Source organism: Lemur catta, chromosome X, assembly GCF_020740605.2.
Source record: "Lemur catta isolate mLemCat1 chromosome X, mLemCat1.pri, whole genome shotgun sequence".
NCBI classification, from domain to species: domain Eukaryota; kingdom Metazoa; phylum Chordata; class Mammalia; order Primates; family Lemuridae; genus Lemur; species Lemur catta.
In genome coordinates, this window is record NC_059155.1 from 35,474,601 (window position 1) to 35,502,274 (window position 27,674).

The 27,674-nt window shown below is 38.8% G+C and overlaps 1 protein-coding gene across 2 annotated transcripts in view; it reads right to left on the reverse strand.

Annotated features, from left to right (window-relative positions):
• Positions 1-4,423: 4,423 nt before the first annotated feature.
• Positions 4,424-27,674, reverse strand: part of MAP7D3 (MAP7 domain containing 3) — a 29,303-nt gene continuing 6,052 nt past the window's right edge. Inside the window, exons 4-19 of one of the 2 annotated variants that reach the window (XM_045538836.1) lie at positions 26,813-26,976; positions 23,647-23,761; positions 23,007-23,111; positions 19,831-19,923; positions 18,637-18,762; positions 15,719-16,449; positions 15,023-15,150; positions 14,594-14,802; positions 13,257-13,392; positions 11,394-11,541; positions 10,328-10,432; positions 9,266-9,319; positions 7,843-7,945; positions 6,574-6,757; positions 5,210-5,478; positions 4,424-4,613 (exon numbers count right to left, since the gene is read on the reverse strand). In XM_045538836.1, coding sequence (XP_045394792.1) covers positions 4,606-4,613; positions 5,210-5,478; positions 6,574-6,757; positions 7,843-7,945; positions 9,266-9,319; positions 10,328-10,432; positions 11,394-11,541; positions 13,257-13,392; positions 14,594-14,802; positions 15,023-15,150; positions 15,719-16,449; positions 18,637-18,762; positions 19,831-19,923; positions 23,007-23,111; positions 23,647-23,761; positions 26,813-26,976 — 2,678 coding nt within the window. In that variant the 3' untranslated portion in view covers positions 4,424-4,605. Of the gene's footprint in view, positions 4,614-5,209; positions 5,479-6,573; positions 6,758-7,842; positions 7,946-9,265; positions 9,320-10,327; positions 10,433-11,393; positions 11,542-13,256; positions 13,393-14,593; positions 14,803-15,022; positions 15,151-15,718; positions 16,450-18,636; positions 18,763-19,827; positions 19,924-23,006; positions 23,112-23,646; positions 23,762-26,812; positions 26,977-27,674 lie in introns of both variants that reach the window. The other variant, XM_045538835.1, reaches the window with a different exon arrangement.

Genomic DNA, 27,674 nt, shown 5'->3' on the forward strand with positions numbered 1-27,674 from the left:
TGTCCACTCCCAAAGCAGTGTGAGATGTTGGCTTGAGGGTTAGACAGACTTGGGTTTGAATATCAGGTCTGCTTCTTTCTGGTTGTATGACCTGGAACAGACGCCAATCTCCACAAATCTCAATGTCCTCGTAGATTTAAGTGAATACCCGTACCTCGTAAGGTTGTTGTGAACGCTTGAAATGATGCCTATAAAGTACCCTTCGAATCTTAAGTGTAGACACAACCATAGTTATTACGACACAGCTGGGGAAATGAGACAGGTGGAGAGGACCCATCTGGAAACACTGTAACTGGATTGGTGGGATGGGAGACTAAAGGCAGGGAGGCCCTTCTGGGGCATGTTTCAACCAACCAGGCCGGCAAGGCAGCAGAGAGGCGAGGGGCACTGGAAGTGACACAGGGAATTGACCGCAATTAAAATAAAATATCACAGGCAGTCGCCTCCAGGCCGTGGCTCCTCGGCCCTAGCTCCTTGGCCCTAGCTGCTGTTTATGCCTCCTGATCCTCTGGCTCTGGCTCCAGTGAGTTAGTGGCATTCAAGAACGGTGGACTCTCAGAATGGAAAGGGCCGCAGAGATTGTAATACAGCCCCCCCCCTCATTTGACATATAAGGAACAGGGCTCGGAGAGGGAAAACAACATGCACAAAGTCACACGTCAAGCTAGTAGCCCTCTCTGCTGGGATTCAGCTCTTCAGAGTCCTGTCTAGCATTCTTTACAGTATTCCATACTGCATTATTGTTTTTTATGGATTGGAGCTGTTAAAAGCTTCTTTCCACACAGTGTCCCTATGACACAGGCATAGAAAATGTGCTGATCTGCAGAATCTGCTGGTAGAGGCCAGGGACCTTTCCCCCAGGGCAGAGGACACAAAAGGCTATCCAGGGAGGAAGGGAAACTGAGGGGAGCAATGCAGGAGGGAAAGGCTAGGTCAGTGTCTACCACCCGGGAGTTGTAAACAGGGACACCCTGGTCCCACACAATTCCAATGGATGAATCAACAGGATCTTGTGCCACACTTGGTAATGAAGAGTTCCTAGCGGCCGGGCGCGGTGGCTCATGCCTGTAATCCTAGCACTCTGGGAGGCCAAGGCGGGAGGATAGCTCGAGGTCAGGAGTTCGAGAACAGCCTGAGCAAGAGCAAGACCCGTCTCTACTAAAAATAGAAAGAAATTATATGGACAGCTAAAATATATATAGAAAAATTAGCCAGGCATGGTGGCACATGCCTGTAGTCCCAGCTACTCGGGAGGCTGAGGCAGGAGGATCGCTTGAGCCCAGGAGTGTGAGGTTGCTGTGAGCTAGGCTGATGCCACGGCACTCACTCTAGCCTGGGCAACAGAGTGAGACTCTGTCTCAAAAAAAAAAAAAAAAATTTCCTAGCTCAGATGCGGCACACAGAGGTAGCACCTTTGATAGGAATGGGATGTGTCTAGCTTGTGCTGATTCAAATGTATATAGAGGCAGGATGTGGTGGCTCACGCCTGTAATCCTAGCACTCTGGGAGGCCGAGGTGGGAGGATAGCTCGAGGTCAGGAGTTCGAGAACAGCCTGAGCAAGAGCAAGACCCCGTCTCTACTAAAAATAGAAACAAATTAGTTGGACAGCTAAAAATACATATAGAAAAAATTAGCCGGGCACAGTGGCGCATGCCTGTAGTCCCAGCTACTCAGGAGGCTGAGGCAGGAGGATTGCTTGAGCCCAGGAGTTTGAGGTTGCTGTGAGCTAGGCTGATGCCATGGCACTCGAGCCCGGGCAACAGAGTGAGATTCTGACTCAAAAAAAAAAAGTATATAGAATGCTCGCTTTGTGGTAATGGCTGCCACCATTCGCATAAACACCTGACCCTAAAGATTGAGGATAAACAAGGACCTGGCCTTACTAAGAACAAAACCTAGTGGAGTAGGTCACGTTTTAAGATTGAAAACTAAACTTGTGGGTAGATGAGAACATTTGTTTTGCCACTCACAGTAACAGTGATGTCGTTAAGAGATGAGGATAAAGAGCCCAATAACTGCCTGAGCATGCACACCCAGACTTTAAAAGGCAAGTGGGTTTTCCTCATCCAAGGCAAGCACCAAATGTGGAGTTTAAAAGGCCTGGGGGAGGCGGGAACAGGAGTGACTGCCTTGAAGTGTGCAGGGTTTCTTTTCAGGGTGAGGAAGATGTTCTGGAACTAGACAGCGGGAATAGTTGCACAACCTTGTGAATGTACACTTTAAAATAGTTAAAATGGTCACTTTTAGGTCACGTGAATTTTACTACAATAAAAAGAAAGATAATGGCCTCAACTACAGGTCAGAGCCACCAGAGGGAAGGGTGACAAGCATTGAAATACTTGCAGGAAGGAGACCAGAGTTTGAAAACTCACATCCTTCTGTCCTAGAGGTGGATCTCTGCCAAATCACCAGCTAGAGGAAGAGGGAAATCAGAGGATTACTATTTTTTGAACTTGCTGGATGCCTGTGTTCACAGCTTGGCTAACAATTGGTGTCACCTTTATACCACCACCAGTGCATTTTTTACTATTATAATAAAACAACCTTGTTTCATGTGCAAAGTTTATTTTATATAGCACACATTTATGTGGAGCTGTTACAGAGAGTTTCAACATGTGACATTTGTGCAGAAAAACATCAGAAACTCATTTGTTAGGATGATTGTCTCCGCCCTCTATATGAAAGAGCTAGTGTATAAAAATAGTTTTTAAACCTAAGGCAACCTGTTCTATCTAATCTATAAAAAGGTACAGAACTTGGAGTAGCAAAGAACTAGGAAATCAGAAAGAATTACTATCTCCTTTAACTAATTCAAGACTAGTGGCCAGGCCGGGTGCAGTGGCCCACGCCTGTAATCCTAGCACTCTGGGACGCCGAGGCGGGTGGATCGCTCGAGGTCCGGAGTTCGAGACCAGCCTGAGCAAGAGCGAGACCCCGTCTCTACTAAAAATAGAAAGAAATTATCTGGCCAACTAAAAATACATATAGAAAAAAATTATCCGGGCATGGTGGCGCATGCCTGTAGTCCCAGCTACTCAGGAGGCTGAGACAGTAGGATTGCTGAGCCCAGGAGACTGAGGTTGCTGTGAGCTAGGCTGACGCCACGGCACTCTAGCCAGGGCAACAGAGCGAGACTCTGTATCAAAAAAAAAAAAAAAAAAAAGACTAGTGGCCAAAAGGAACACTGGCTTGCTTCAAACTATTTGCGATTTAACACCAAAAACCCATTATTAGCATTAGGACAATTAATCTGTATTAGAGTTTTACGGAATCATATACCCTGTGTGCACACGTACGTGTGTGGGGGTGCGCGTGCGTGTGTGTATCCATGTGCACAACTGTGCGCCCATCACAGGGACTGAAGACTAACACTGCTCCTGTACTCACTGGCTGCCAGTGGCTAGAGAAAGACAAGTAAATTTTGGTTACATATCTCAAGCTTGACACTCTGAAGGACCAGAGAGCACCAGCAGAAAAAAACATTAAACTCTTAGAGGAATTAAACATATTCCATGAGACAATGTAAGCACTGCTTTATGGACACAATAAAAATAACACGTTTTTGTACATAACTCCCAAAAAGAAATACAGAAAAAAGCGTGAAAGATGCTGACTGCTCTAAGATCCCCAGCATTTGAGGGTATCAGTGCCTTTGCACTTTCTGGCACAGATGATGGCAGTTAAAAATATACTTATATAATGGTAAAATACAATTTACTATATTTTACAACCTTCATTATTGTATAAGAAAATCTGACATAACTCTTGTGAGCAATCCTGAGTCCCTTACGTTCTCTACGAGACCAAATGTGAGTTTTTAGTCATTCAAATTAATGTCATTGGTAAACAGAAAACACATTATTTTAAGATTTCAAATATATACTGAAAGAGAATTAGTCCTTCAATAAGATTCTTTTAGAAACCTGACAGTTATCACTTTAGGAAAGCATCCTTGATGCACACTCACTCCAGCATACCTGTTGGCAGGAAAACACAAAAACGAGAGAAAATGGTGATTTTTCAGGGAAAACAAAAATGAATGTTTACTCAGAACTCTTGTGTGGACATAAGAGAACAAGATATATGAATATCGGCCAGGTGCGGTGGCTCACGCCTGTAATCCTAGCACTCTGGGAGGCCGAGGCAGGTGGATCGCTCGAGGTCAGGAGTTTGAGACCAGCCTGAGCAAGAGCAAGACCCCGTCTCCACTAAAAATAGAAAGAAATTATCTGGCCAACTACAAATATATATAGAAAAAATTAGCCGGGCATGGTGGTGCATGCCTGTAGTCCCAGCTACTCGGGAGGCTGAGGCAGAAGGATTACTTGAGCCCAGGAGTTTGAGGTTGCTGTGAGCTAGGCTGACGCCATGGCACTCACTCTAGCCCAGGCAACTGAGTGAGACTCTGTCTCAAAAAAAAAAAAAAAAGATATATGAATATCTTATGAGACATATGTCAAGGTGATCTTTTGATGTTTTCCTTTTTTTTGATAGTCATTTCTTTTGCCAGGTTCAAGTTGGAAGCAGGAAAATTTTGGAAGATGGACCTGGGGGTTAAGCTATCCAGAGTGGAAGGTGTATTAATCTTCTAGGCTTCAGAAAGGTTACATATCTGAACAGAAGGAAAAAGAAAAGAAAGATTAGTAAAGAAGATGCTGGTCTCATGGCAATGTGTCCTTGGCCTTCCTTTGGGGCACACCCAGGACCCTGGGTAGCCCCGCTGGAGTTGCTGATACACTGGTGTATTTATAAATGTCCCCCACTTCTCCAGCTCCCAAATGGGCCCAAGCTGTCTCTCTTAATTTCAAAGAGAGCTTCTCAAGGAAAGAAAAACAAAGGCCTTTTGGTTTTGCAAACACTGAGACTAATTCCAAAGGCCTCCCTAACCCTCTGCCCTAAAAGAACATCTGCATGTTTGTCAAGCACAGCTGGTGGATAGAGAGCTCAGAGGAATCTGAGTTTAAAAAATATATATATATTTTTTTTACAGCTGGTAGAAAATGTGGGAGATAAAACTTAGAATCATCTACTCTCTCAAAACTAACTTAATGGAAGACTCTTCCACAGCATTCCTGTAGACCCGCCATTGTCTTCTCCTTCTCTTCCAAAGTCACACAGTGCAAAGACTGCCTTGGGACCACCAGAAGCAGGGGAAAGTTCAAGGTCAACTGCCTTTCAAGCAAACAGGAGATGGGATTGAGGCCTTACCCGAATCAGTAGAAACAGGTTTGCTTCTTCTCTTGTCACGTAAAGGTGTCCGGGGACTTTGGTAAAATGTCATGGAATCCTTCAAATTGTATTCGTGGCCGTCAGGAGAGATATGTAATACAGATGTTTCTGGGTGACTTCTGATGTCCGTCGTCTTGTCACAGATCCACTCCTGATTTGAATTCAAACTCAAGGAAGATCTTATGGCATTGTTGGATCCGTTTACTTTTCCAGTTTTTGTTGTGCGTCTGGTTCTTTTGGTGGATGATCTAGAAAGAGATATTTTGGTTAGAATCCCGATTATTCCTAAACCAAGGCTCAGTGTTGAAGGAAGCCCTATCTTTTTTCTTTTTTTTGAGACAGTGTCTCTATTGCCTGGGCTAGAGTGCAGTAATGTGATCATAGCTCACAGCAACCTCAAACTCCTGGGCTCAAGTGATCCTCCTACCTCAGCCTCCTGAGTAACTGGGACTACAGATGTGTGCCAGCAAACCTCGCTAAGGAAGGTATATCCTTTAATTCGCTTCTAATAAATGCTTTGGAAGTAAATAAACTTTCAGAATCATAGAATAGGAAGTCTGAGAGAAACCTAAGAGATCACAGAACACACTAGTTTTCAAATTATACTCTAGAAAGGCCTAGGGTACCACTGAAGCACCAGGGGCTAGGGGTACCTAAGCACACAGGGCTCCAGAAACCCTGTCCCTTACTCAAGTTGATCAAGGATACAACCAGTAAGGTGTAGAGAACTGGTGCAGGTTTCTACGTCCAGTGCTCCTTCCACACTATCACTGTGCCTCTTAGCAGACTCCTGTTTCCATGGGCCTTGTTTCCAGACTCCTGTTTCCAGGCAATTACCCAAACAGCGTTCCTTTCCAAGAATCTCTTCCTGCTCTCCTGACCTAACTTCTGACCCTGTTTCCCCATATGTACAATGAGGATATTATTATCAAACTCAGAGTTACAATGACAATTAAAATGGGCAGTATAAAATGCCTGGTATACAGCAGTCACTCAATAAATGTCCCCTTCCCTGATTTTATGACACAACATTAACCAGTGTGAACAAAAGCAGTTCGGAGTCAGATGTGTCTGGGTCTGAATCTGGACTCTGCCCTTTAGTAGTGTGATGTTGGACAAATAAAGCCCCTAAGCCTCTCTGCACCTCAGTTTCCTAGTCTGCAAAATGGGGATGATGAACCTTACCTAGCAAAGCTGTCGTGAGGATGAGTTTGTTTCTGCTAAGTGTTTGACATAGTGTTTGGTACAAAATAAGAGCTTAATCAATGATATCATTTAGCATTCTAAGAATGCTAATCATAATCCCACCAAGTTTATTTAGATAATTTCACTGAGTGACTCACCTTGAACCTTTCATCTGTGTCAAAGGGTCTTTCATGCTTTTTTGTTTGAAGAATTTCAAATCACCATTAAAGTATGTTTTTGGCTCTTTACGAACCTGGCCAGTAGTGGCTTCTAGAAACACCAGCTTGTGTGACATTGTCTTGGCTTTGAATTTGGTAGGTGAATCTCCGCCATTTTGCATGGCTAGGAAAAAAAGAAAGAACACAATTAAAACTGGAGTTTCAACGACAAATTCAAGAAATAGTGAAGGCTGTGATCCTGGCAGGATGGCAGGGGCCGGGAGGGTGGTGACACCTTCCTAAAGGCAGGAAGAGTCAGGCAGCAGTACTCCAGGGAGGCAGGCCCAGCAGCCCCCAAAGTGCTTCCCCTTCTGAGTCAGGGTCCAGGCCACTGCCCAACACACTCATTCGTCCTGCCCTTAAAGCACCAAGGTGCTACCCTGAAGGAACTTTTCCTCTTTCCCTTGCTAGGGAAGAATGATAGGCCAGAGGCAGGGCTGCCCCAGCTTCTCATGCCTCCGCCCAATCACCCACTTAGCCAATTCCACCTCTGAGTTTGTGTCCACAGGCAGACCAAGGGGCTCTTATTGCTATGTTCTTGTTGTATTTTGACCAAACCTCCTTTAACCCAATTATCTTATGTCAGTATCATCATCTACTCATATGTCTGTCTTCTCACTGGCTATGGCTATGGCTATGGCTCCTTGGCTGCATCCCCAGCACCTAGTACAGGACCTGACTTACCTGTTCAACATCTGCTTGCACGATAAATATGGACAGATAGTGTTTTCTGCAATGCCAATTATTGCTACTCTAAAGTGGTTCCTACTCATAAGGGAGTCAATGACACAATTTTAATATTTCTTACTGAGGAGGGAAGTGGAATTCCACCCGTGGTCAATCAGAGATGCCTTCTGAGTTCCTGAACTATGAAATGCCAGCAATCCTCACATTCAACTGAGAAAGAGCTGCCACCTATAGTCTATTAGCATGACCTTTAAAGTAGTAGCAGCAGCAGTTGGTATTTATTGAGTGTTTATTACATGTCAGGCACCATGCTTAGCATTACCCAGATTTATCTCACTGAAATCTCATGTCCACCCCAGAAAGACATTAGCTTCACCTTTTTCAGATGGGAAAACTGAGCACAGAGAGGTTAAGTGACCTGCCCAAAGCCACACAGCTCAGAACTAGAGAAGCCCCTGGATATGAACCAAGGGAGTTTAGCTCCTAAAGGCTGACTAACAAAAACACTAGGAGCAAGCAAACCTGATGGAAACATTTCATCAAGAGAGTCCTCATCACTTTCAGACTCATCCTCATCATCAGCTTCATCCGCCTCGTATGTGTCATTGCCAGATGTTTGTGCAGCCTACGATTAAAAAAGAAAATATGATTATATCTAATATTCCATCACTCTGGCTTAAAATTTCAAAGAAGTAAGATTTCAAAGCTGGGTTGATGACCAACTTTCGTCATTTCAATTAAAAGGTGAAAAATCTAACCTCTTTAACTGGCTCCAAGAATCGACAAGGGACAGGGACAGGTGGCCCTAGTTACATCTTTCAGCTGAGGAAAGACACTCAAGAATGAAAGATTTCCCTGAGCAGGAGCCAAGGGACTAGAACGTTGGGTTGGCATTCATTTTCTGCCTGCTGGGAATCCTCACTAAGGCAGGGCAGGGCCAATCAGTGAAGACCTAAAAAGTTTTCGGCTGCTGCTTGAGGTAAAACTTCCAGGCCCATGAGTTGAATGAACTTTGAGATGGTGACTCCCAGCACTTTTTAGAAATGACATTTCTATTCTAAATTCTCATGCTATTTCCTGATATGAGTGACTATAACTGGGCAATTATAAAAAGGCAAAAAGTCTTGTAGCATAGAATGTACAAAGTACTGAGTCTAGGAAAAAAAAAAAAGGCCTTAAACACATGTGCTCCAGCAAAAGACATGACATTGGGGTATACACATAATTATGAAACAGAACCCAAAAGCACTCACCATAAAGGGAAAAAATGATTAAATTTAAGCTCATTAAAATAAACTTCTAGTTCATCAAAAGACATTAAGAGAGTGTGAGGCAAACTACAGCATGCCAGAAGAAACCTGCAATACATATATTGTATTCCTAACCAGAGGATTCCTAACCAGAGTAGGTAACAACTACAAATCAGTAAGAAAAAGACAGGAGACAAAATAGGAAAATGGGCAAATGACTTGAAAAGGTACTTCACCAAGGTGAATCTCCAAATGGCCAGTAAGCATATGAAAAGGTGCCCGACTTCATTAGTCATCGGAAAATACTGATAAATTCAACATTAAAACGAGGAGCTTCTATCCAGCAGAAGACAACATTAAGAAAAGACAAGCCATAAACTGGGAGAAGGTATCTGCAACACATAATCAAAAAAGCAGCAGTATCTAGAACATTTAAAGAATTACAAATAAGTAAGAAAAAGATAAATCAACCCAAAAGTTTTGTGATTAGCAAAAGACCTAAAGAAGCACTTCACACAGAGAAAACATGAAAGCTAAGTAAGGATAAGAAAACATGCTCAACCTTTTTAATAATTAGGGAAATACAAATGTGATTCTTTATCTCATTACTACCAGACTGGCAAAAATGAAAAAGTTGGCAAGAAAGTGAAGCAGCAGGAATTCTTATACACTGCTGGTAGGAGTACGGAGACTACCTTTGAGGCATTCACATCTGTCTTTCTCGTCCGCTTCATAATTTCCTCAATTCTCTATTTAAAGGAAAATAAAAAATCAAACATGAAAACAGATTAAAAACCAAACAGTGGTCCTGAAGGAGTTGATTATCTCCAGAGGTCACAGAGGTGGACAATGGCAAGACTGCTCCAAAACCATAGACTTAACCAACAAAAGGCCTGGGGTGGCAGTTGGGTTCCCTCTTCCGAACCCTTTTTCAGCTATAAAGTGACAGTTGTACTTGTTATCATTACACAAACATCCAAATGATAACATCTCACTCCTAATTTTGCATATGTGGAAATTCATTACTTACACTAAGCACATAATACTGGAAACCAATTAGCGCTTATAATATGATTTTAGTCTTAACAGACCATTCCTGAAGCCTATGTTAATGAAAATAATATACCTCGATGATACCCCACCGTCAGGAGATTTTTTTACTAAAGAGAGAAGACAGACAGCAGAGAAGGAATGTGTTCTAGGGAGGGATAAGAACTCTCTCCTCTGTGTACATTTCTTTCCCTGGAGGTGAGCAGAGCCGCAGCTCCCTGGCTGCCTCAGGGTGACCAATCTACAAACAGAGGCCTTAAGGCCCCCAGATGAGCTCATGTGTGTCCCCACATTACAAACAGCCTGCACCTTGGCCTCTTGGAGAGGCCTGCACTCCACTCCTTCCCATGCAGTTGCGGCAATTTCAATCCCAGTTTTGAAGGAACTCTAACTTCCACCAAACCCCACCATGATAGGAGTGATTATGCTCAAATAAGCTTTGTTTCTGGAGGTTTGATATCCTGAGGCATTGCTGTAACGACCATCAAGGATCCATGAGGGAGAGGTGTGTATGTATGGTCACTAAAAGGAAAGCCTTCTATGTAGGAGAGGTCAGATTCTTAGATAAGGAAGAAATACGTACAGTGAAAAAACAGGCAGGGGCTAGCATGTACCTGATTTGTGATTTCCAAAAACGTGCGCTGATATCATATACCCAACATTGTTTTAAACAAAGAATCAAATCCCCCAAAACAGAGAGCAAATACCTTTTTTCTTTCTAATCTTTCTTGTAAATTTTGTAACATAATTCTCTCGTATTCCTTCTTGCGTTTGTCGGCTTCCTCTTGAGCCTTTACTTTGGTGTCTCCTTTCTAGGAAATTTGTGTACAAGTACCATTAAATCTCAATATATCTGAGTTACATCAGAGAACACTAGTTTAAAAACTTCAATGGTAAAATGTTATCTAGCATAACAAAAGGTAACTTTTTGATTGAGGGTTACTATACATATGACATTCATGGATTATCAGTTTTCAAAGCACTAGTTAGAACACACAAAACTAGGCTAAATGTTATCTTGAGGATTCAGGACTTCATGTATCATTATGAACATCAGACCACCTGACTTTAAAGTATATAAGTGATTGTAGAGTTCCACTGACACTGCATTTATCCATTAACATTGCAACAGGAGCCAAAAGTCTCGTATTTCTCACGAGTACTGGGAGGATTCTTAAAGGTACCTTCCTGAGGAATGCAAGTGAATACAATCACTTATGGACATGTAACCTAAAACTGGGAATATAAATTGGGCTATAGTAATAATTCAAACTGAGTATAGTCTGAGTTCAGTTTGGGAATTTATTTACCTGGTGATTTGAATTTAGATGGGTGAGACATTCTTCTTTGTTAATTTAATGATTTTAAACTTCCAGAGGTATTCATAATGTTTTATCTTCTCATCTGTCGGGCTGTGTGTGTGGGGTGCAGTTATGAGTGCTATGTATGGTAGCACAGAATGCAAGATGACGAAAACTGACCTGAGATGTTTAATTTGTGTAAGCAATTTGGATTTCAAACTAAAGAACTGCTAATCTACAATTTGCTGCTTTCTGCTTCTTTCACTTGGAAAACATTCTGGGATTTTCTGAGGGTGGCTGAGAATGACCTGCAGTGGTATTGGGGAATAGGGAGACTGTAATATAAAAATACAGCCAGAGAATGCTGTTATCTGCCCATCACCTTTCTCAGAGACACAAATTTTTCCTTTGGGTTCCAACTGAACTTTATGATCTGGTTCTCATCCCCTGATAAAGTGTCACGCCACCAAACCTGTAGTAGTCCTTCTTGGTCTTCTTGATCCTGAGATCCTTTCTTCTCTTTAATATCCTTTTGTCGTTGCTCATCTTCGAGTTTTGAGAACTCTTCTGCTTGGCCTTCAACTGCTTTCTCTGCTACATCTTTCATTTCCCTAATGACACTGAGAGTATTTACATAACTCTTAGTACTTATCTTGCTTGCTACCATATCCACCTTGCAATATTGAGTTTTCATAGTGAAACTGCTTATGTACAGTAATACAATTTATATTTACACCAGATTCACTTCACTTTCTGTGTTGTTGCCACACAGGATTTACACAATTCCACCCTTTTTAAATTGAGGAAATTAACCCTTAGGAGTAGAAAAAGATTTCTACCAAGGAGTGGACTAGTTTGCATTTAAAAAACATACACATGCACACATATGAGATAATCATCCCTTAACTGTTTTAGGCCTTATTTACATGTGCTCACACTCAATCTCATGTGGGAGTAATGGGGTAATTTAAAGGATGGTCTGGGCCGGGTGTGGTGGCTCACGCCTGTAATCCTAGCACTGTGGGAGGCTGAGGTCGGTGGATCATTTGAGCTCAGGAGTTCGAGACCAGCCTGAGCAAGAGCGAGACCCCCGTCTCTACTAAAAACAGAAAGAAATTATATGGACAACTAAATATGTGTGTGTGCGTGTGCATGTGTATGTATGTATATGTATGTGTGTGTGTATATATATATATATATATACACATATATATATATATATATATATATATATATATATATATATATATATATATATATATATATATATATATATAAGTTAGCCGGGCATGGTGGCGCATTCCTGTAGTCCCAGCTATTCAAAAGGCTGAGGCAGTAGGATGGCTTGAACCCAGGAGTTTGAGGTTGCTGTGAGCTAGGCTGACGCCACGGCACTCTAGCCAGGCAACAGAGTGAGACTGTCTCAAAAAAAAAAAAAAAAAAGGATGGTCTGGTGGTTCCCCAATATTTAGTGCTTTCAAATGCTAAATTAGCTCTGTTTACATGAAGTAATGAATAATATTCTTTAAGTTATAGGTGTTTTGCTATTCGTAATATCCCCTTCTCCCTTCTCCCAAACCCATATAAAGTATATGAAAAGTATGTGATTGTATTTCAAAGAACACTTAATACTTAAAAGCAAAGTCAATACTGTTGCTATTTCTTGCAGCCAGTGGACAGAGGTTTACATTATAGGGCCCAACATAAAACAGGCCGCAAGATGGAGGAGCAAGAAACCTTTTTTTTTATTATTTTATTTTATTGTATTTTATTTTTTCAAAAACCTTCTGCCGAGTTTGAATGTGTACAACTGTACGTCAGATTTGCTCCCCACAGGAAATCCTTCCGGCAAAGATTCACTGGCCTGACTCAGGTGTCACAAAGATCACTGGAAAGCATTCAAAGTAAAATATGAATAAGTATAATTTCCAGTTTTAAAAATCCTCAAGTTTTAAGTTTCTTATAAAGAAAGGGACTAAGAACAAATGTTCTTATGTGATCACTCTGGTGCTACAGCTAAGAGATTGGACTCTGGACATGATTTTTATGCGTTCTCCTAGCAAACCTTAATGGTACATGATGTATGGAGTCTAAAATGGACTGCACTACTCATCTACATACCAGGGTCCTGTCTACTCAGCCATTTATAAGGGCTTGAAATGCTTCCTAATACTTTCCTTACTTGTTTAGATGGCACTGAGGAATTTCTGATCCTCACTGAAGAAAAAAGTCAGTTACTCTTTGAGAATTTTATAACTTGAGGGTAAAATTTTGACTTCCAAAATTTGGGGCCCAGCCAAGATTTATGGTATAGGAAGGCTGACTTTGTACTGACCTTGGCTCCATTTCTTGCCGGAGTCTTTCTTCTTCCTCTTTTTCTCTTTGTTCTCGAACGAGGCGGCGTCTTTCTGCCAAAATTTTTGTTGCCTCCTCGGCATTCATGGTCCCTGCTGTATTTTTATTACCAGACTCTAGTTTAAATAAATGTGTATAACAATTAGTTTACGGAACTTATTGTCTCTCAGTCCAACAAGGAAGTGTAATGTAATCCAAAACATTAAAAAACCAAATAATACGTGTGTAGGCCAAAACTTGTAAATCACAAGCAAACTATAGGTGATTGTGTAACAGATTTTGTTCTAATTGTCCCCCTAACAATAGAAGTAGCATTTTGTTTCTTTTTAACAACTACTTGTTCCGAAATGAAACAAGGTACTTTTCTTTTGTTTTTAGCTGTTTTGAGATAACTGCATCAATTGATCCCATGGGAAAAGAGTAAGATATACTGAATATAGAGGAAGATGAGATTACACTTAGTCCAAATGAAGGGTACAAGTATCTCAGATACTCAACTAAACAAAAAAACATCTGGCATACATTTTGAGATTTGTGCATCATTTTTACTATATAATTTCTGCTTACCTAAGCTTTGATAATAGTATATACATTTGGTTGATCATAAAGTGGCTAAATAGATAACAAAAAACCCAAGACTATGAGTAAAATAAGATGACTATGTGGATGCATATAATATTTTAGTCTATGTAACTAATTTATTTTAAATAAATCACATATGAAAATGAGAATTTTAAGACATATCAGGAATAAATAATTAATAATGAAATGGTGGTTTCTGTAGCAAAGAATTCACATTGGAATTCCTTAAAAAAGCAACATCCATGGGTACTAAGAATGTGACACATAATAAAAAAGAATGCATGTGGCAGGCAAAATAACAACACAGCACTTTTTCAGAAATACTACACAAACCAAGGCATACCACTTTGTAGCATGGAAATGGACCTAAACCTCCTGAGGAAAATCTGCTCATCCACGAATGGTTAGATGTGCTTTCTACAAGAACTATTTAATATCAGAGTTGTAAGGGATTGCAGCAAAGACCTAGACTAACTCTCTCATCCAACCTGTACTTTAACAGTGGTTTCAAAAATGGACTTTCCAAAACAAAGGAGTAGGGAAGAAGCTCTGACAAGGACAAGCAAACAGAGGAGATACAGTCCAATATACCAATGAGTGGTTAAATTTTGTATCGAAAAGAAAGATCACTCCCTAAAGTTCTCTCAATTGGGGAATAAAATGAAATTGACCATTCCCAAACTATCTTAAGATTTTCTGTGTTGCTAAAATAAACTTCTTAGTGAAAGAACTTACCTTCATAGATCATATGTCTTTGGCTCGAAGGTTCACATTTGTTAGTGGTTTTAGAAACTGCTTCTCTCTTTTTTTTGATGGTACCCAATGTATTTTGCACAACTGGGGTACGCTGAACATGTATTATTTTATTAGAAAGAGAAGGCTGTGATGATTGTTTTGAAACAACGGATGAAGGTGACGGGGGTCGGTTCTTTTGGATTTGCCTGCTGAGAAAAAGTAATACATGTTTGCTAATTTATTTTGAATGTACAATTTCATGAAATATAATGTCTTGACATTTTGAGATAATGATATTATAATCTGGGATTTTTTCTAAAAAGTAAATACATTTTAAAGTTTTTTTGTGTGTTGTTTCACTCATGAAACACTGACATGGAATTAGTCCTGTATAATGCCCATCAAGAACAGTGCAAATAAGCTACTTACTTAGTACTAATAGGAGAAGGTGGACGACACCCGCTTGCAGGAGACGATGACCATTTATAACATGGTATGTACGAAGATGGGCACTTCTTGGTAATAGAGTTTGAGGTCTGTTTGTCCATTTCTGATTTCTGAACAGATCAATGCAATAAGATAAGAAATTACTAGCAATTCTTTTATGGCAGCTGGCCTTTCAAGAGAAAAACTGAATAAAATACAATTATAGTTCCTTAAAACCCAATTTTCTTTTAGTGCATGAGAATTCGGTACGGAGGTATTTTCTTCCAGACTAACAATTCACATTACACAATTCAAGTAGATCACAGAAACAACTAATGGAAAAGAATCTTTTACTTCAAAACCTAACTCCATTTCTAAATCCTAATTAAGGGTTTAAAATTTTTTTTAAAAATTTTTCTTCAGAGTTTAAAACATAAACTTATAATTTCTCCCTTCTACTAAAACTAATATTCTAGCTTTGAGGGGAAAGTGGTACAATGAACATCAGAGAAATCTTAAATTCTTAGTTTAAGTGAGTTATCTTATGAATATTATGGCAGATTATTATAAATAAGAAATTGGTTATATTGTGAAATCTGACCTATCATGATCTATACAACAAAATATACTATTTTAAAATTTTACATTAGAAAATTTGTCAATAAAAGGCACTTGACAAACCTGCAGAGTGTCTCTCACCTTCGCCTTGGGAGACACTTCCATGCTAATCGCAGGGGATGCCTTGGGGGGCGCTGCCACGCTTGCCTCAGGAGGCGCTGCCACGCTTGCCTCAGGAGGCGCTTCCACCATCACCTCAGGGTTCACTTCTACCATCACCTTGGGGTTCACTTCTATCATCACCACAGGGGATGCTTCTGCACTCTCCTCTGGGGGCACTTCCAGGCTCACCTCAGGGGATGTGTCCTCGCTCACGTCGAGGGAGTCATCTGTACTCACCACTGGGGACACATTCACGCTCACCAAGGGGGATGAGTCCTCGCTCATCTCGGGGGAGGAGGGCATGCTCGCCTTGGGGCTCACTTCCACTCTTGCCTCAGGGTATACTTCCATGCTCGTTTCAAGGGGCACTTCCACGCCCACCTCAGGGAGTGCCTCCACACCCGCCTCGGGGGCTGCTGTCACACTTGCCTCCGGGGTTGCTTCCACTTTGGCCTTAGGGGATGTTTCCATGCTTTCCTTGGTGGGTGCTTCCATGCCTGCCCTGGGGAATGCTTCCACATTCACCTTGAGGGGTACTTCCACACTTGCCTTGAGGGGTGTCTCTACTTTCTCCTGGGGAACGATTTCTAATTTTATTTGAGGAGGCATTTTCACGGTTGACTTAGGAAACATGATAGTAGTCTTCAATTCATCATTACTATAGCTCTGAGAGGGCACATTTGTATGCTGGACTATGTGATTGTTGATGGCTGTAAGTGAACGAGGACGGAGTGAAATTCCGTAAGTTAGAAATTTGATAAGACAAAGACACACCATATACACAGTATAACAACAGGAACAGAAAAAACAGACTGTTTATTAGGAAAGCACAGGGATTAAACAACACAGGCACACTGTTTAGTGAAATGGATTACAGACACAGACAGAACCATCACATAGTTAGTACTTCAGAAGCAACACCAACGAGAGAGTTGCTGTGAAAGCAATTGTCTATTACAGATAAAAATAAGATGCTTCTCCAAGGTTGATGTTTGCAATTTCTATTTTAACCATACTATATTTCAGAATGATTTTCACAGAAAATTACAAGACCTTCAACCCTTTTTAAAAGCAATCTAAACATCTTCACCAGGGCTAAATATCTTACCCTTACAGGCCATAACGTAAGATATTTTATACTTGATTGTTTTAGAATAGAATGTAAGAAAGAGTATTTTCTCACCCATACTAAAAACTATAAGAAGACATCAACCAGAGTGGATTAGACCTCCAAGGTCCCTTCCAGCTTTACCAATCTAAATATATTTTACCCATGAAATGGACAAAAATGATAATACTTGGGGTCAACTAAGATGGAGGAAAACGATAACATCAATGTTTGGAACCAGGAAACCTCATACACTGCTGGTAGGAGTGTAGATTTGTATATTTTCCCTGGGAAGCATAAAAAGTACATACTCTTTGTTCTAACAATTCCATTTCTAGGTTTATCCTTAGGAAAAAATCAGATAAATACATAAAAATGTATGTACAAAGATGCTAATTACTACATTGTTTATAATATTGAAACAATTGAAAATATAATCCGAATTTTCCACAAGAAATTTGGACTATATGAAGACAGTCATTAAGAGTAGGAATATGCAGTTTTTGGACACAGAAAATGGTTTTTATTGAATTTAAACAAAAACAGGTTATCTCATTTTGTGAAAAAATATATAAATGCAAAGAAAAATATTAAGTTACCAGTCAGTGTTAAGATAATATGGGATTACATTTAAAAAATTGTTCTACACTATTTATTTATTGCTTATATAATAAGATAAACATATTTAAAAAAGGTATCTGGTAGTGGCTTTCTTAAGAATTGGTAAATTTATCTGCCACCTCATCTTTAAATATGGATGACAAATTTTCACATGATTTCATCAAATAATTAAAATAGAACAAATTACCAAAGATTGATTAAATATGAATAAAAGTTTTGACTAAATTAAATGTTATCTTTTAGTCCCTCATTTTTGGTGGAGAAAGCATTTTATCTATGTATCTGCATGTACCTAAATAGTCACATTATTTAAGACCAATAGTTTGTGATACAGAAAATACAGGAAGTATAATAAGTAGATTTGTATTAGCTATAGAAATTTAAGACAAAATACGGAGTTTTTTGGATGGTGGTAATAGAAATATCTTACCATAGGTTGGGGGAGGGAGAATGGCAGAAAATAACCTGACACACATATAACTGGGCATTAAAAGTCAGGAATCAGAACCAAAAGAAGTATGGTTGCATTACAAGAAAATATGTGATAACATTTGATTCATTTTACCAAGCAGATGAATATTGACAGAAAAAAAAAGCAAAAGGGGTGGGATATATTCTAGGAGGGAAAAAGTGGAAGGGAAAAACAGAGAAAAAATGATGGGAACAATACATTTTAGCTTTCCATCATGCGGCGGGGGGGTCTTACCCACAGACCTAACACTACGTGTAAACCGTAAATGAGAATGTCCACATAACCCTGAAGATTTGTTTTATTTTACTAACAACCTTTATGCTCCTAATTAGAAGCTGAAGGGTGGCTCAGTGTTATTCTCCTCCACATTTTAGGAAAAAAGGAGGGTGGAATAGGAAACTTTCTTCCTTAATATTAGTAAAGTTTTTCTATACTTTAAAAATCTACAGAGCTTTAAAACTTAATAACCACCACCAAAGTTAGCTGTCCTAAAAATGACCTATTACCCAGATAACTACCCATGCTAGAAGTCATAAGATAAATATGCAACATCAAGTGTTTGGTAAAATCACTAATTTGGTAACTATTGATTCAAATTTATTTGGTGCCTAAAGCCAACAAATTAAGTAATAGAGCCTATTTTTAAGTACAAACACACTACCACCCCCTTTAGGCTTTCCACCATATGCCTGTTACCTGGAATATTTTTTCCAGGGATGGATAATGAAGCAGCACTTTTGCTTCTGGCTAATGATGCTTTTGTTGGGATGAGCAGGCGGTTGATTAAATTATTCTCTTGAGAACTGACATACGAGCGATGAGCTAAATGATGAGAACAAATAAAAAAGGATTCAATTTGGGATCTCACAAATAAATGCAAAGCAAGAAAGAGCAACATGAGCTGCTATAAACAGTAACTTTCCCAGAAACACATAATAGGATTGAACACTGTCATGTGACCAAACTGCCCTGTCAGGGAAGAGATTACCTGAATAAAGGGGGAAAGACCACCTCATACCACAACAACCCTAAGGAAGGAATCTAGGTAACATATTTAATAGAACCATTCCCCACCATATGGAGGAAATCACAAGTGGAAAAAAAAGTTGCACACGAAAAAACAGCTTTTACAGGAATTCCTATAGATATATGCCACTGACAATCATAAGGGTCAGGTCCACTGCCAAAAGCTCTAAGGGACTGACTAAAATCTTTTGTGAAAAGTGAATTTTGCTGTAAATATCTTGCTCCATTAAATCTTTATATTCATAAAGATCCCTGTGTCAATGGCATTTGTTCTAATAGGATTTGACCTGAATCAATTACGTGGAGAATCTTCTGTAAGCAAATGGTTCAGTATGAAACAAAAAGCAACAAACACATGTGAAAGGAAAATGCTAGGGAAAGGTATTAAAAAGAAACTACTTTAAATAAAGAAGTACTTTAGTAATAATTATGAAATTTTGTGGGCAATAATCGGCAGTGAAAAACATGCACAAAGGATATAGGTGGCTAATGCTATGGAGCAAGAGAGTAAAGCTTTGAAGTTCAAAATGTGGCCAGTAATTTGTAACTTCTAAATGCAAAATGATGAAATGTTGGGAGTGAATCAAGTCTTCCAGTACAAACCTATCTATACCAACATTCTGTGATGTATTTCCTCAGCTTCATTATTGACACCTTGTCAGATGATGGCAGGAATTACACTTCATTTAAAGACAGACTTTTCTGGCTTCAGCCAAATAAACATGGCACCAAAGCACATTATTTCATTCAAGAAGAGATATTTTGGTTTCCAATTTAAAAAAAAAAAAACTTTTCAAATAACTCAATGTAATATACCTCATTTAAACCACTATTTAAAATTTGTACTTAGAAGTAACTAACCACCTGGCTTTTCTTCCCCTTGTTCTGTATCAGTAGATGAATGTAGTTTGCTATCTCTTCTACTTAAAGATGAGCTTCTCTCCTTTTCCGGTTTTCCTAGAGATCAAGTGCAAAGAAATATTATTTTTCACAAACTACTTAAGTATATTATTTCAGGAGTGACCCACCCCTTTTTCAAATATTTTTCATCTTCTCTACCTTTGCTTGTAAGAGTTTATTTAATTTCAAATATACAGAATCTCTACATCCCCAAACTTAAAACTAGTTTCCTTTTTTTTGAGGGGGGGCACACTAAGAGACAATTTTTTTTTTTTAGTTTCCTCTGTAAGTTATCTGAAATGAGATTAAACTATTTAGAAAATGGTTAAAATTAAGAGGAAACGTGTCTGCTATTATTTGACATCAAAGATCCCAAATTAGGAATATACCTTTAATTTTAGAGACAATGTCTAATACTAAAAGTAATTTATACTTTAGTTATAACTAGTATTTTTTGAAACAAACGCATTAACATTTGGTACAGATGTCACAATTTATGCAATTCAACTATTCATAAGGAAAACCTGCTTGGTATAGAAACGTTTCCAAATCACTTGAAATATTCTAGCTCAGACTACTGAGGCATGTCCATTTAAGAAATAATATCTTGACCGGGCATGGTGGCTCACGCCTGTAATCCTAGCACTCTGGGAGGCTGAGGCAGGCGGGATCGCTGGAGGTCAGGAGTTCGAGATCAGCCTGAGCAAGAGCGAGACCCCCGTCTCTACTAAAAATAGAAAGAAATGATTTGGACAGCTAAAAAATCTATATAGAAAAAATTAGCCATGCATGGTAGTGCATGCCTGTAGTCTCAGCTACTAGGGAGGCTGAGGCAGAAGGATTGCTTGAGCCCAGGAGTTTGAGGGTGCTGTGAGCTAGGCTAACGCCACAGCACTCTAGCCTGGGCAACAGAGCGAGACTGTCTCAGAAAAAAAAGAAAAAAAAAATAATTTCTCTTTTGGTGACTTGTAAATTAAAGTACACACTGGCAATATAGCATCATTTGAAAATTCCTTGAATTGATAATGTGATTGAGCAGCATGAACCACAGAGGTGTAATCAATTCAATCATGTGATTAAGGCAGTATCCTTCAGCAGCATACTGTAAGAAACGACAAAATGGTGTGAACAATTATTATGAGTCATCAATGAGTAGAAGAAAAATAGACTATTTGAATCAACCAAGATTTAAAATATTACAGATTAGATTATGAACTTCATTTGAATCTGAAATGTTGATCTCTCTGGATTGAGCAGGTTTCATTTCAATTTCAAGGGAGTTTACAAAGGTAAGACATGCCAATACGGATTTTATTTTCCCTGAAATCATTAATTACAGAATTCATCATTTCAGAGTATGCAACATACTGTACCTTCAAGCAAGTTATTTCACAAAGTATCGTCCACACATACCTTCCTGTATTAAAAACTCGTAAAGAAATCATTTAAAAAGTTACTTGGAATCACTCCTTCATAGTACAATTTAACTAATTATTACCTTGAAAGTGATCACCTGTCCTTTCTCTTTACATGTCTCATAGATATGGCAAATAGACATATTAATGAAAGCATATGAGTGTTTGCTCATTACATTAAATATGTAATAAATGTGGAATAAATCTTTGCTAAATTCCTCAGGGCAATTAGATAGTAAAAGACAGTCAATTATTGTGGAACAATTAAGGTATGTTAAAATCAAAGTACATAAACATGGCAAAGCAATTAATGTTATCTAATTTTTCTAAAGGATTTAGTTGGTGAATAATAAACTACTTTTACCATATGACAAGCAAGGTGCTAGAGCATATCTTCCCACATTAATCTATGAATGAACCCAGGGTATACATAAAAGTGCTTTGGGAAAGCATATTAAGAGGGTGGGGGTGGTAAGTGGATCAACTTTTCTTAGACCATTACAAGAGAAAATGTGATACACTGAGACTGACAACAAAATAAAATCTTTCAAGCTCATCGTTGAAATTGTAAGAGTCCTAAAAGTACAAATAACAAAATGTAAGTTTGAATAAAATCATTTTCCCCCAGAAATCCTTTTCAATATATTATAATACTGTTTTAGACAAATATCAAAATCTTTTTCATGAGGTTAACCACTGTTATAATCAATTATACTTTAAATGGTATCCAAAGTCTTTTGCTGTACTGGAATTTTACAGCAATCAGCATTGCTCAAAAAATGTCAAGCTACCTAAATAATGCAAAAAAATTTTTAATTCAAACTATAATTATGCATTTTTCGATTCACAAGGCACAAAAGCAGTATTTCTTCATCTTTTATAATGGCTAAGTTTGAGGGAATGATGTGAAATTTGTTTGCCCTTTTTCCTGAGATCACTCCTGTTTTTTCCTCTGGAAAGAAAAAGGTTTTTTTTTTTTTGATTGATGGATATGGTTGCCTAATCCATTTCAATTATTACTGAGAAGCAACATGTGCTACAAGCCAGAAATGGTCACCAATACACACTCAGGTATAGATTTTCTTTTTAATAAGGAACATTAATTAAAAAGCAAATACCAGGAACAAAAAGGTATTTGAAGTATCCATAGTAGATGACTTCATTTTATTTAAAACAATACTGTGTTGCCACGATTAAAAGTTGTAAAGTGGAGCTTGGCAATACATCTATCATTAAACATTGTTATCACTTTACTTTGGGGGAAAACAGGGACTTATAAATGTGAGGTATAATTTAAATATCATGATCTATCAAATGACCAAAATATAAACCATAAGAAAGGATGTTAAAGTTGAAATCACTGAGTTTCTTGGAGTCTGAATTATAAAACAAGGAAGGCAATTATACCTGCCTGTCAATTTTACAAGATAATTGTGAATAACAAACATGATATATGTAAAGCAGATCAACCTGTCCGCTGCTCGCTTGCGCTCTATCAGTTTGAGCTATCTGAGCCCAACAATCGCATCTGATATGCTTAATACAAAAATCAAAAGGATTTATATTGATGAAAATACAAAATATGTCTCTCTCCTGTAAAATAAAGTGGTACTCTTCTGAAATAAACCTAAATGTTTCATAATATAAATAAGCAGTACTGTAAAAATAAACATGAAGAATTGATTTCATTAAATGAAATTCAGTAGAATACAGGAAATTACTTACTTTTGGTAACAGAATTTTGAAGAACTGCAGGTGACACAACTGTTTGTTTATTGGAAACAGAAGTCCCCTGTTCGAGTTTTTCAGCAGATGCAGATCTCTTATTGGCTGAGAAAAGATGTAATATTTACTCTAATCATATTTCAAGAAGAAAGCATCATTAGCTGAAACAAAATGACTTTTCACAATGTAGTTATAAGAAGCACTGACATGCATTAATCAGGTACACCGTGTTCATTGTCATTTCCTTCCTTCCAAACTATATAAAATTTATGTTTTCTGAAATTGTGTAGAATTATGTCCACATATAGGAAAATTTATAGTGCATCCACAGTAAACAAGGCAGACTTAGTTTATTTTTTAAAATATGCATTAGACAAGCTGTGTAAAACTTAGTAATTATTCATCATTTTTCTGCTGATTCTAAGTTTAAATAAGATTTTGGGCATATTGAGTTAAATAAAATCTATTATAAAATTTTACCTGTTTTTTTCCAATGGATATGACACAAATTTAAATATAAATTTACTGTGTACAGCATGTTCATTTAGGATACAAACCTTGCTGTAAATACAATCTGATAATAGACAATATTTAAGCACGAATATCAATGAACTTAAAATTTAACAGCTGTATTAATTACCAGATCTGCTCTCAGAATTCGCCAGTACAGAGCCTTCCCATGACCATCGTTTTTGCTGAAGTTCAGCACGGGTGCTCCGTTCCAAAGTACGATAAAGAACAGCTTTGTATCTTTCCTATTTAAAATAAATGCCAACACATTTTTACATATTTATTACATTGGCTAGTATAATTTTGATCTGTGGTTTATAAAACAACTCCATCATCAAATTTCTGTACCAGGTAAAAGTTTAAAGTAACCAGAGACATGTCTCAGGGATCAACCAAGTAACAGTGCTTCTCCTAAATAATTTGTTTTTTATCTTAGGGATTCTGCATTGAGGAACCAATAATGCTTTCCTCCTTGCTTATATTGGTAGGAAATTTAGAGCCAAATTTGTATCCTATCTCTAATGATTGTACAGAAACTGAGTCGTATACTTTCTTGTACACTAATCACATCTTATGCTTTATTATTTGCGTACCTTAATTTCCCCTCTGCTGGATTTCCTCAACCATTTATTTTATCATCTGGTGTGGTATGGATTTTTAAAAGTCACCTTAAATTCTTTGTGATATGAGGCAGGAAAAAAAATCAACATGCATAAAAGTGAAATCTCTGCCAGGGTCATTTACTATACCCGCATTTGTAACAGCTTAAATTCTGGTGTTAACTAATAAAAATAAAGTTTCAAAATAAATTATCGACATCTTTGTCTTGACCCCAACTTCAATTTAAACTGGTCAGGGCAACAGCTATATGTCAATTAAATGCCACACTGTGGCAAAACAACTCTACTTCCAGAAATGAGTTCTTTTCTCAGATATTTCTCCCTGTACTGTAACCTACCATGGATTTGCTCAGATAAGCAAATCAATTTCAAGGCCAGAGGTTTTCCATTCTTCCCTAACAACTGTTTCATAGCAACATCATCCTTACAATGTCCCCACCAGTTTTCTGAGGACAAAGAAAAATGTGCTAGAAAAATGGAGAGCAGCCCATATCCTGAGGAAAAAAGCAATTTCAATTCTTTAAAATAAAATTTACCTAATGGAAATATTTGAAAATTTTCTAAAAGGAAGTTGTTCTAAATTACTTAGAAACCTTGAAACTATAATAAACTGAAAACAGAGATTAATCTTGCATTATTAAAACATTTCTGATTCATAAGAATTCTATCCCACTGTTTCTGAATGCATCGCCCTCTGTGCTGTCTTTCAAATTCCTTCTTGCATCTGTGGCCACCCAGAGCTCATAATGGAAGTTCCCATCCTGTCTCATATGTATCTCCTGTCCATGCACTCCCACCCCCCGCCTTAGCTCTACTGAGTCTGGGTTTCTTCTCTGCTCTCCAGAATTCCTCTCTCATTTTTGCTATTTACAGTGTCCCATGTCCCATGCTCTGTCTGGGACTCTCCTACACTATCTAGCTCTCTGGGGTTGTTTCTCTTTTGCCCCCCCTCCTGTTATATCTCTGGTTCCCTTTCTGTCTGCAGTGTCATTTTGCTGCATTCTCTTCTCTTCTATATGTCCTCCCTCTCTGAGCTTCTTCTTTCTCTAAGATAGTCTTTTTTTTTTTTTGTTTCAGTCCCTGGGACTCTCTCCTCCAGGGATGCTCCCTCACTCTGCACACAGTTTTCTATTTTACTTTCTTTAGTTCTCAAATTGTCTTTACTTAGTTCATATTCTCTCTCTGGCCTTCATCTCTTTGCCACAGATAAGTAAAATAAGGAAATGATTCACAGAGGACAGTGGGGAATGACAGAAATTCTGAATGAGAGTCTACCAAATACTGGAACATGAAACACACTGAGCATAAACAATCACAGAAAAAGGGTCAGAAAGAAAGAGGTAGTGGTTCATGGATGGGGAAGAAATGGCACAAGAAGAGACCTAGAACCGGGAAGATGTCCAGATGGAACACAGGGCTGGAGGTAAAGCAAGTGCAAGAGCAACTGTGTGTGTGAGGAAGGAGGAAAAGTGAGCATCACAGGGAAAGCCAAAGAGAAGTAGCTTCATGGGAAGAAATGGAACCAAAGAGAAAAGGAGAGAAAAAGAAATACCAAAATTAGAACAACAGAAAACATGAGAGGGAGATAAGAAATATACATACACTAAGAGAACAGGCAGAGTCCAAAGAGTTCAAAAATGGGGAAAAACAGAGAAGCTAAAACAAAGACAGTAGAAAGAAAAGTGAACCGCCTCAGGCAGAAAAAGCCCAGAGTCAGACAAAGACTCAGAGACAGACTAAGCTAAGATTTATTCAGGGACACCTGAGAGTCCCCAGAATAAACAGAGAATGCCAGCAAGAAAGAGACTGGTGTCACAGATACCATGCCGGTTTCAGAAGGAGTCAAGCATACTCACAGTAAAGTAGTGGAATGGCCTACAAAGAGAAAAATTTGGCGTCAAAGAGAGCGAATCACACAGAAGGAGACAGTTAGACAGATGCCTAAGATAAACAACAAGAGGCAAACTGACTGAAGACGGACAGAAGGGTAAAAGAGAGGGCATAACAAAGCCATTGACTCATGCCAACAGAGTACTAAAGATACCAAAGAGTCCAGAAAGGAAAAAAGAGTGGCAGTGCCACAAAACAAGAGATATGCTGCCTATCAACGACAGGTCCAGAGGGGTCCCATCAGGAAAGAGAATGTGAGGAACACAGGGGACAGGGGGCTAAGGAGGGAGACAGTGTGGTACACACAGGAGGGAGCCAGGGAAGCTATAAGGGAGAGCAAGCACTCTGACCTGGCTGCGGAGTTACGCCATCAGAGGAGTTGTAAGAAATCAGTCAGATGTGGGCATGTGAGGGAGGGTCAGACAGTGGGGTCTGCCCTTTTTGCTCTCTAGGCAATGGGACAACAGCGAATCCTTTCTGGTAGTAGATAGAGAAGGTCAGAGCAAACCTTATATGCCACATCCTAAAGGTGGACGGGGTTCTGTTCTTGGATCTACAAGGCTCCTCCTCCCTAAGGCTAGTGGGTCTCAGCTCCTGGGATCTTATGAGGACAGGGGCAAGAACTGCCAATGCTGAGGGGAAGAGGGAGGGAAGAAGAAAGAAAGAGCTAGGACTGGTTCCCTTTCTACAGGGCCAGTAAAGGCAGAGAAGGGCTAAGAAAAAAAAATGTTCCAGACCCAGGCAACACAGTGTATCATCTGATGAAGGGGCTATAAAATTATGTACCCTTTCTTCCTCTAACTTCTGTTTTCTTTTTTCTTCTGCGGATATTCTCCGCTGCTCATCTTTTTCTTTTTGCTCTCTCAGCTTTCGCTGTTTTTCTTCCATCTGTTTTTCATATTGGATCTTGGCCTTTCTTGCTTTTTCAAGTAGCTGCATTTCTTTATTGGCTGAAATATTCCAAATACATTTTCAAGGTATAAGAGCCAAGAAAATATTTAAGTTTTCCACATTACACACATAGAAGGAAAAATTTAGCATATCTCATTCTCTTCCTTAAAATAACACAAACTGTGCTAGTAACTAAAGATTACATAAATGAACAGAGGTGGTCTCTAAAGAACCACTTTCACTGGTGTTCATGTGACTCTGGAGAACTGGACTGTCCACACCAGATGACTCTCACCCTATCCAAACTATAATTCCAAACTAAGAAGAAATATTTTCATGTTGTATTTCCGATTTGAGCAAAAGTCAAACCTCACCAGATTAATATGCTGTATATTAAAATACACATTAAAAAATCACAAGGCCAGAATACGTGTTTTGTTTCCTTCTACTAGGAAACTTCTTTCAAAGTCCTCATCTATACAGCATGCTGGTTTTACATGAATGGACTTAGCCATATATCACATTATAGAATACCATAATGTTTTCCTATATTCAAATTTTCCCTCACTAAATGCTTCTAAAGTGTGACTTTGTATAAATTAGGATCTAAAAGAATAATCTTTCCACAACTTGAGAGCATCTTTTCACCTTATCTATGCTAGGATTATTAGCAACTTATTTTCATTTTTAGAATCACTTTTAGGCCGGGCGCGGTGGCTCACGCCTGCAATCCTAGCACTCTGGGAGGCCGAGGCGG